General features: G+C 36.6%; 1 protein-coding gene across 1 annotated transcript; it reads right to left on the bottom strand.

Moving 5' to 3' along the window:
• Positions 1-70: 70 nt before the first annotated feature.
• LOC146148124 (uncharacterized) lies at positions 71-1,054 on the bottom strand. The gene is made up of 2 exons (XM_083388302.1): positions 864-1,054; positions 71-777 (listed from the first exon to the last, which is right to left on the bottom strand). Exons 1-2 carry the CDS (start codon positions 1,052-1,054, stop codon positions 411-413), a joined length of 558 nt encoding a protein of 185 aa, XP_083244428.1. The 3' UTR covers positions 71-410.
• Between the last annotated feature and the right edge of the window lie 9,347 nt (positions 1,055-10,401).

Below are 10,401 nucleotides of genomic sequence, written 5' to 3'. Positions count from 1 at the left end.
TTTCTCTATGTTGAAAATGAATAAAGAGTTATTCGAAACGTCCAAAATGATACCTACTTCTGTATGGGCTTTGATATTCTTATTACGTCTTACTACAACCTCCAACCATTATGCTCCATTTTTTTTAGTTTATGAAAAAACTTTCCCTACTAATGACACTACTGAATACAGTGAAAAAAATGATTGTAAAAAGGTAAATTACAAAGAACGACAAAAGCATTGCACAAAAACACATAAGCTAAATAAAACACATCTTGGTATTTCACACAATATTATTTTCAAAACTGCCCTAAAAGCGTGTATAACTAGTATAATAAAAGAACTATTATGTAATAATTATGAAAATCTAAAGCAAACAAAAATTATTTAAATTTGTAAAACTATGCCACCAACCATGTAAATCCATTAGTTTAATCTTCAATAGCACCAGGCTGTGAAGCAAATTCTAAAAAGTCTTCATCATAGTCAACGGGTTGTGACAAAATAATATGAACATCAAACGCCTTATGACTTGCCTCTTTAAATTTAACAACAGACTGCTTCAGGTCATTTCGGTCCTTACAAGCTCTTTGTATTGGTGACAAACAGCTGCAGCTTGAACAGGTAGTTTTTTCAATACACACAGGCTGCTCTGCTTTCATAGATTTCCTTGGTCTTTTATTTTGATGGAAAACATTATTGTTCTCATCAACTGGTCTACATCTCCAACATGTATATGAAGCCGTGTGTGTTCCTTCATCATTGTTTGCTTCCTTGTCATGCAGAAAATAAAGAGCCCTAAAATTGTAAAAAGGTTGAACAATACCCAAAATATGTAAAATAAAATAAAATGTTTAAAAGGCTAGGTTTATAAGCAAACCTACCTAAATCCAGTGTTTTTGTAGCTCACTTTTTGCCAGCCTCTATATTTTAGAAAAGGAACAACAAGCTTGCTATGGAGTGAGCTTGGTGCCCCACCTGGAGTGGCAACAAGAAGGTAGAATAAGTGATCTTGCTTCCCAGACTGCGTTGCTAATCGGATATCACCCAAAATATCTTGAGTATCCACATCCATTTTTTGTGTTTAGACAAAAAATGCTATAGCCTAAAATTTGGAAAAAATAGATAAAAATGTCCCTAATAATTGTTATTTGTTGACCAATAAGGTTTTATTCAAAGCATGCACTAGAAATTTATTTGTATATGCATGAATATATGCTATTGCAGTGTTTCTTTTTTTACTTGAGGGTGCACCTAGAGACATTTAAAAACAGGGTGGCACACCAGGCTAGCAAAGCATGCACAGAATTTTGGTGGTACCGGTATAACAGTATTTTTCTCTTTAACTAAAATAGCCAAAAATATAGTTTAAGGCTTAGGTGGAACAGCACCACCTAGTACTTTCTCGTTATGCCCATGCGAATATCATAATTTAATAGGAATGGCGACAACATGCTTCCCAACTTCCATGCTTACCAACTTTTTTAAGAATGGCACAACAAAATTAAGTGACTGCCAAATGTAGTGCATAATGTTTCTACATATTCTGCATTTCACAAATATATGTGATAAGGGTGTAGAAACAACAACTTTTTGTGTGAGAAATTAATCTTTAAAAAAAAATTAAAAACTTGAAAATTATTATTTGTTTTTTAATATTTTTGCACCAATTTCTTCGGTTTTCTGGCTCATTCTTCGGCCGACAAAGTCGCCAGCATTCTGCCATACAGGTAAAGGTAATAGCATGGTTGAGTAAATTTCTACCCTGTATGTTTTAGGAAGTTATTATCAGGGTTGTCAAAATTGGCTTATTTGATGCCAGATTGTTCTCAATTGGCTTTTTATTATATACTGTTTGGCTTACTAAATTTTGTTTTGAGTTCTTTGGCATTTTTTTTTCAAGTATTTTATTGATGCTGCACTATTCTGTTGTAGCATAAATTTTCTCAAACTGACTTGTAGCTAAACTGAGAGGAGCACCGCAGCAGGCCTGCAGGTTAACAAATGCTTGACTTCTTAGTTTATCGTATAGGGAACAGACCTATTACCCAGACCCACTTTTAAAGATTCCGAGATATTACTGTCCGCTATATACTTATTTTTATTTAAAATATATTAATAGTGGCGCTAGTCAAGAATCCTACCACAACGCACATTATTCGGGTTAGGGTCAGGGCAGGATTCCATTTTCCCCGCGCTTCAGCAACGTAATGGGGAGTCCCCATCTAATTGGAATTAGACATTTATCTTTCTATGTTCCAAACTGGGGGCCAGGAGTCTTTTTTTAAAGGAAACATGAAAACATTTGAACAATATTTAATTTTTTTAATATATCATCTCTAAATCTACCCCACTATAACAAAATAAAAAAATGAATTTAATAAATATACCAGTAGGCCTACAGCAATAAGCTACTTCGTGATCTTGAGTTTACTTTCTTTGTTTTACTTTTAGATTTATTAATAATAATTTTTTATATAATAACTAATTGTTGTACTGATAATTTTTCTTGTGTCTTGCTTTGATATCATTTTATCATTCTAACTACCGGTTACCGTACTGTATAAACCAGTCTTTTAGCTAAAATTGCGTTTTCGTAAGGGGTCATTGATTTCTCAAAATTTTCAAAGGGGCCACGGTGTAAAAAAGGTTTGGAGCCCCTGTTCTATGTGAACAAGCGCGATCCTGGAATCAGGAAGTCTTATTCCATTTGCTTTAGGAAAGAAATGGGCCTAGTAAACTGGAGGCATGGCAATCCCAAACTGCCGACGAATCGGGTGAGTGTTCCGTGAGTTGTCAAAGGTTTTATTTCTTCTATATATTTTATATTTTCGACTGTTTTCGCATTACCACAATACTTTATTTAATTGATTACTAAGTTTGGGGCAGGGGTCGGCAACCTATGGCCCGCGGGCCGGATCCTTCGATGTAATTCATCCGGCCCGCCGCCTCTGTGACAAATTAGACACGAGTCCATTTCACTTACTTTTTGACTATTTTAACTACGTAAGTGCAAAAATTTTCGCGCTTTGCGCGAATCAGCATCTCACGTCCGATTTGTTTACGTTTTGACGCTGTCTTTTCACCTAGATCAGCGCTTCTTTACCGTTGCCCCGTGGAAGGAAGCCAAGTGCGTCACGGAAAGACGGAGAACGTATTCAAAATGCTGGACATATATTTTTTAACAATTTTTATTTTCGGCAATGTAATAAAAATCGGGAAGAAATTAAAAAAATGCAGGTATTTCCAAAACAAAAAATCGCGCTCGGTTCGCTCGCCAGGTCTGCCTTGACTTAAAAAGTTTAACAAACACTGAGCTAGATAAACCTTAAATGTTATCGCGTTTCCTCAAAGTAGTTTTATTACACTTTTCATTAGTAGTATGGATGACGACGTGTAATCTCGAATTTTAAACCGAACAAACGCTTTTTTTCGCGCTTTGCGCCAACACTTTACTGCCTCCCTAAATGTAATTCAACACGTTTTTAAGTCAAAAACGATCCGAGGCCCGGCTGATTCACAGTTGTTTTAACATGAAAATAACACAATTCTTAGTTATCATTTTGTGCGGCCCGCAGAGATCTTTCTGAGTTTGGTTTTGGCCCGCGACTAGAAAAAGGTTGCCGACCCCTGGTTTAGGGTTTTGTACTAAATTTGGGCAGATCAATGTTTTTCTATTGGGCGAGTCATGATCATGTTAAAGATGAACTCGGAAATGTATAACTGTAATCGAGTTTAAATAGATTGAAAAATATTGCAACAAATCGGTCTCGCGAAAAAAATATCCGATTATTTAGGTTAAATTCGCAAAACGTCTAGACTAGAACAGTCTATATAGATTAGAAAGAAGAGCACACAATCAAGAATCGCGAACTAAAATATTATATCAAGATGATAGCCTTTGAAATGGACTCAAAGAAAATATGTGTAAAAATGCTTTCTGTGAGTCGCCTTTGTATCGTTTATCTAGTAATTTAATTTGGCAAAATATTTGTAACTTGAATAATATGTCCCATTTGCTCTGATTGATAGTCGATACATTGCAGTTTGTGCAATATTAACATCTGCTCTTGCATCAGTGTGCATTGTTACGCAGTCTACAATTGTGACAAACAGTAAGCGACTGTGCAATGATTTATATGTTACTGTTTAATTAAATTACACTACCAAAACAATCTGGCTACAAAAGAAAAACAACGACTGCATTAATAAAAGATACTGCATTAATAACTCCATGCACGAGGAACTAACTGGCAGAAAAAAAAACAGCTGTACAACTTTAGAAACATCGCACTCTGTTTCTCTTACTTCACCAGGAGCCACTCTATGTCTTTCTCTGTGTTTTTTTTTGAGAATTTGAAGCCGACAAGACCGAAGTATCGGTTCAAAAATCTTATTCAAAAAATTTAGCTTGTAAGGGAAAACACCAGATTGGTTGTTTAAGCGGTGCTAAGAAAAAAAAACGGTAACAATGAATGGCACGATGAGCGCTAATGGCCAGCACATTCCGACATTTTTATCTTCTTAAACGCTGGACGCGTTAGTACTTAGTAGGCTATACATTTCCGTGAACCTATTGATGGATTTTCAGAATATTCAACCAGATGTCCTTTAACTGCTATTAAATCTATGTCTGTTCTATAAGGCAGGGGTCCGCAAATACTTTTTGGCGCGACCCAAAATTACTAGTACCGAGGTCTCGCGACCCAAATACTTCGAGTTGTTTTCAATGCAATAGCTTTGCTAAAAAAACACAGTAATTTATTGCGTTTCTATTCATTAAGACAGATCTATATGTTAAGCGTTTTTAAAGAGAAAGGGTTCTGTAACACAACTGAAAAGAAGCCTTGAGTTTTACTACGTTTGATGTCTCATTCGGATGATAAATATGATTTAGCAACCAATATGGGTTGCAGGCTTGCAGCCCCACAGATTCCCCGACACACGTCCGCTATTGCGCTTTCTTAGTGCAATAATTACTGGCAAGGTGTGTAATAATTTTTTTGCGCGAATCACTAAAAATTTCCGATGTCTCATCGCAATTGATTTAGGAAACTTAACATTATAAGGCTCGCATCTAAGGATTTTGGGACACGATGTAACGAAGAGAACTTACGACGCTTTGGTTGCAGAAACGGGATAAAACATAAAAGAGAGTTTTTTTAAAAACATATACCAAGAAGTAAACCCAAATTCCGGTAAGCAGATCAGTTTGGTTGGTAATGGCCAAAATAGTGTTGGATTGCAAGCGCTCTTTGCCATCACCTGGATCGAACGAACACTCACGACTTTTTACGGGGCTTAGTGTAAATATTTTGCGTGACAATTTTAGTCGCGCTCAAAGTAAGACGGCTATCTTGTATACAATTCAGTGTACTAATGGAAACAATTAGAAAACTAAAAATATAAGCACAAAATATAGGCCTCTATTAATAAGGCTTTCGCGACCCAAACTGAATAATCCCGCGAACAAAATCCCGCGACCAAAAACTATATACTTATTTTTATTTAAAATATATTAATAGTGGCGCTAGTCAAGAATCCTACCACAACGCACATTATTCGGGTTAGGGTCAGGGCAGGATTCCATTTTCCCCGCGCTTCAGCAACGTAATGGGGAGTCCCCATCTAATTGGAATTAGACATTTGTCTTTCTATGTTCCAAACTGGGGGCCAGGAGTCTTTTTTTAAAGGAAACATGAAAACATTTGAACAATATTTATTTTTTTTAATATATCGTCTCTAAATCTACCCCACTATAACAAAATAAAAAAATGAATTTAATAAATATACCAGTAGGCCTACAGCAATAAGCTACTTCGTGATCTTGAGTTTACTTTCTTTGTTTTACTTTTAGATTTATTAATAATATTTTTTTATATAATAACTAATTGTTGTACTGATAATTTTTCTTGTGTCTTGCTTTGATATCATTTTATCATTCTAACTACCAGTTACCGTACTGTATAAACCAGTCTTTTAGCTAAAATTGCGTTTCGTATTATTTTCAAAACGTTGAAAACAATAAGGGGTCATTGATTTCTCAAAATTTTCAAAGGGGCCACGGTGTAAAAAAGGTTTGGAGCCCCTGTTCTATGTGAACAAGCGCGATCCTGGAATCAGGAAGTCTTATTCCATTTGCTTTAGGAAAGAAATGGGCCTAGTAAACTGGAGGCATGGCAATCCCAAACTGCCGACGAATCGGGTGAGTGTTCCGTGAGTTGTCAAAGGTTTTATTTCTTCTATATATTTTATATTTTCGACTGTTTTCGCATTACCACAATACTTTATTTAATTGATTACTAAGTTTGGGGCAGGGGTCGGCAACCTATGGCCCGCGGGCCGGATCCTTCGATGTAATTCATCCGGCCCGCCGCCTCTGTGACAAATTAGACACGAGTCCATTTCACTTCCTTTTTGACTATTTTAACCACGTAAGTGCAAAAATTTTCGCGCTTTGCGCGAATCAGCATCTCACGTCCGATTTGTTTACGTTTTGACGCTGTCTTTTCACCTAGATCAGCGCTTCTTTACCGTTGCCCCGTGCGTCACGGAAAGACGGAGAACGTATTCAAAATGCTGGACATATATTTTTTAACAATTTTTATTTTCGGCAATGTAATAAAAATCGGGAAGAAATTAAAAAAATGCAGGTATTTCCAAAACAAAAAATCGCGCTCGGTTCGCTCGCCAGGTCTGCCTTGACTTAAAAAGTTTAACAAACACTGAGCTAGATAAACCTTAAATGTTATCGCGTTTCCTCAAAGTAGTTTTGTTACACTTTTCATTAGTAGCATGGATGACGACGTGTAATCTCGAATTTTAAACCGAACAAACGCTTTTTTTCGCGCTTTGCGCCAACACTTTACTGCCTCCCTAAATGTAATTCAACACGTTTTTAAGTCAAAAACGATCCGAGGCCCGGCTGATTCACAGTTGTTCTAACATGAAAATAACACAATTCTTAGTTATCATTTTGTGCGGCCCGCAGAGATCTTTCTGAGTTTGGTTTTGGCCCGCGACTAGAAAAAGGTTGCCGACCCCTGGTTTAGGGTTTTGTACTAAATTTGGGCAGATCAATGTTTTTCTATTGGGCGAGTCATGATCATGTTAAAGATGAACTCGGAAATGTATAACTGTAATCGAGTTTAAATAGATTGAAAAATATTGCAACAAATCGGTCTCGCGAAAACAATATCCGATTATTTAGGTTAATTTCGCAAAACGTCTAGACTAGAACAGTCTATATAGATTAGAAAGAAGAGCACACAATCAAGAATCGCGAACTAAAATATTATATCAAGATGATAGCCTTTGAAATGGACTCAAAGAAAATATGTGTAAAAATGCTTTCTGTGAGTCGCCTTTTGTATCGTTTATCTAGTAATTTAATTTGGCAAAATATTTGTAACTTGAATAATATGTCCCATTTGCTCTGATTGATAGTCGATACATTGCAGTTTGCGCAATATTAACATCTGCTCTTGCATCAGTGTGCATTGTTACGCAGTCTACAATTGTGACAAACAGTAAGCGACTGTGCAATGATTTATATGTTACTGTTTAATTAAATTACACTACCAAAACAATCTGGCTACAAAAGAAAAACAACGACTGCATTAATAAAAGATACTGCATTAATAACTCCATGCACGAGGAACTAACTGGCAGAAAAAAAAACAGCTGTACAACTTTAGAAACATCGCACTCTGTTTCTCTTACTTCACCAGGAGCCACTCTATGTCTTTCTCTGTGTTTTTTTTTGAGAATTTGAAGCCGACAAGACCGAAGTATCGGTTCAAAAATCTTATTCAAAAAATTTAGCTTGTAAGGGAAAACACCAGATTGGTTGTTTAAGCGGTGCTAAGAAAAAAAAACGGTAACAATGAATGGCACGATGAGCGCTAATGGCCAGCACATTCCGACTTTTTTATCTTCTTAAACGCTGGACGCGTTAGTACTTAGTAGGCTATACATTTCCGTGAACCTATTGATGGATTTTCAGAATATTCAACCAGATGTCCTTTAACTGCTATTAAATCTATGTCTGTTCTATAAGGCAGGGGTCCGCAAATACTTTTTGGCGCGACCCAAAATTACTAGTACCGAGGTCTCGCGACCCAAATACTTCGAGTTGTTTTCAATTCAATAGCTTTGCTAAAAAAACACAGTAATTTATTGCGTTTCTATTCATTAAGACAGATCTATATGTTAAGCGTTTTTAAAGAGAAAGGGTTCTGTAACACAACTGAAAAGAAGCCTTGAGTTTTACTACGTTTGATGTCTCATTCGGATGACAAATATGATTTAGCAACCAATATGGGTTGCAGGCTTGCAGCCCCACAGATTCCCCGACACACGTCCGCTATTGCGCTTTCTTAGTGCAATAATTACTGGCAAGGTGTGTAATAATTTTTTTGCGCGAATCACTAAAAATTTCCGATGTCTCATCGCAATTGATTTAGGAAACTTAACATTATAAGGCTCGCATCTAAGGATTTTGGGACACGATGTAACGAAGAGAACTTACGACGCTTTGGTTGCAGAAACGGGATAAAACATAAAAGAGAGTTTTTTTAAAAACATATACCAAGAAGTAAACCCAGATTCCGGTAAGCAGATCAGTTTGGTTGGTAATGGCCAAAATAGTGTTGGATTGCAAGCGCTCTTTGCCATCACCTGGATCGAACGAACACTCACGACTTTTTACGGGGCTTAGTGTAAATATTTTGCGTGACAATTTTAGTCGCGCTCAAAGTAAGACGGCTATCTTGTATACAATTCAGTGTACTAATGGAAACAATCAGAAAACTAAAAATATAAGCACAAAATATAGGCCTCTATTAATAAGGCTTTCGCGACCCAAACTGAATGATCCCGCGACCAAAATTGGGGTCGCGACCCCGTATTTGCGGACCCCTGCTATAAGGGACTGCAGTGTTGTAATGACTTAAGTCAATGACTTGACTTAAGTGCACTTAAGTCACTGTTTTCAAATGACTTGACTTGACTAAGTCATTTGGGCAAAATGACTTGACTTGACTTAAGTCATTTGGGCAAAATGACTTGACTTGACTTAAGTCATTCGGGCAAATGACTTGACTTTACTTAAGTCTTTTGGGCAAATTACTTAGGTTGAATTGAAGTGCTTTCTGTAAGTCTTTTCTTAATCAAATTGAGCTATTTATCCAAATGTTTGCACATAAAACAATTTGTTTGCTATAAGTTGCGTTTTTCTCGTTTTTGAGTTCAGTTATTGCTCATAATCGTACGAGATTAAAAATTCCAATAGTTCAACGTTTTATTTTTACGACAAGGCCATGTCTTGAAGTTGACTTGCTCTAATTGTGACTTGACTGGGACTTGGCTTGCCCAACCGATGACTTGGACTGGGACTTAAGATAGACCACAAAATCTAACAAACCACCCACAAAAAAGATTGGTCCTGCGCAGTGTTTAGCGAAAGCTATTTAACCTCGACAGAAGGCTATATACGATATGTAGCGCGTTCAGAGAATGGAGTTAAGAAAATATTTATTGTTATATTTTAGAGCTACAACGTTACGAAAAATGTCCCATCACAAGAAACCTTCCCCTTAAGATCACATATAACATATAACTGCAGTGGATGTGCAAATGTATTGAATAGGCTATTGTAACTCATTAATTCAAGCTTCCATGAAGTAAGCAGCTGGAGGTAGGTCTATATAGCCTACTATTTATCCCTCATAAACTGCCACGTAAAAATAACCTATAGTAACCTTTTAACCATCTCTGATATATAGTATGAAATTATATGTCTTTATGCTTATTCAATTATTTAATCAGCAGTTAACTTATCCTGCGCTGTGTGCAAACTTCCGTATTGATCGGCAAAAATTAAAATATTTGAAAACGGCCTCTAATCAACATGGTATGGTATCTACCTAGACCACTCTCTATGACCTCAACTCTTGGCGGCACAATACCTTGACTCCTTAAAACAGGGGCAACATTGGGCAAATACTGGCCTTGAAATAAAATTTTGAATTGAACGTGATATAGGCTACGGTACTTAATTAATACTCGTTAAACGCGTAAAGCATTAATTTAGCATAAAATATAAGATTGTCCTTCTTCATCAAAATTTAGTTCGAATTTGCATCCGAAAACATTTCCTCTGTATTTTATCTTCATTAAGGGCACCATACAGCAGGCTTGAACAATTAGGCTAACTATATGCGCGACGCATCTTTTCCCCACTTGTAGTTTGGTCACTCCTGCTTTAAAACACATATGTTGGTAGGCCTATATATACTCCCTTGGCCTTGGTTTTAACATACAAAATGATCATAGGTAGGCCTACCTTAATCAATCAAGGTAATTGCTATGTAAGGCTGCGGAGTCGGTTAAAAACAACCCATGTCCGACTCCGGCCAAAAA

Source organism: Ascidiella aspersa, chromosome 4 (genome assembly GCF_963924565.1).
Source record: "Ascidiella aspersa chromosome 4, kaAscAspe10.2, whole genome shotgun sequence".
Taxonomy (NCBI): domain Eukaryota; kingdom Metazoa; phylum Chordata; class Ascidiacea; order Phlebobranchia; family Ascidiidae; genus Ascidiella; species Ascidiella aspersa.
This window is presented reverse-complemented; position numbering and strand designations above follow the sequence as displayed.

Coding starts and splice junctions, on each gene's coding strand:
- LOC146148124 (XM_083388302.1), bottom strand. CDS start 1,054: ATGGATGTGGATACTCAAGATATTTTGGGTGATATCCGATTAGCAACG. Junction 778..863: donor TACAAAAACACTGGATTTAG/GTAGGTTTGCTT, acceptor TTACAATTTTAG/GGCTCTTTATTTTCTGCATG.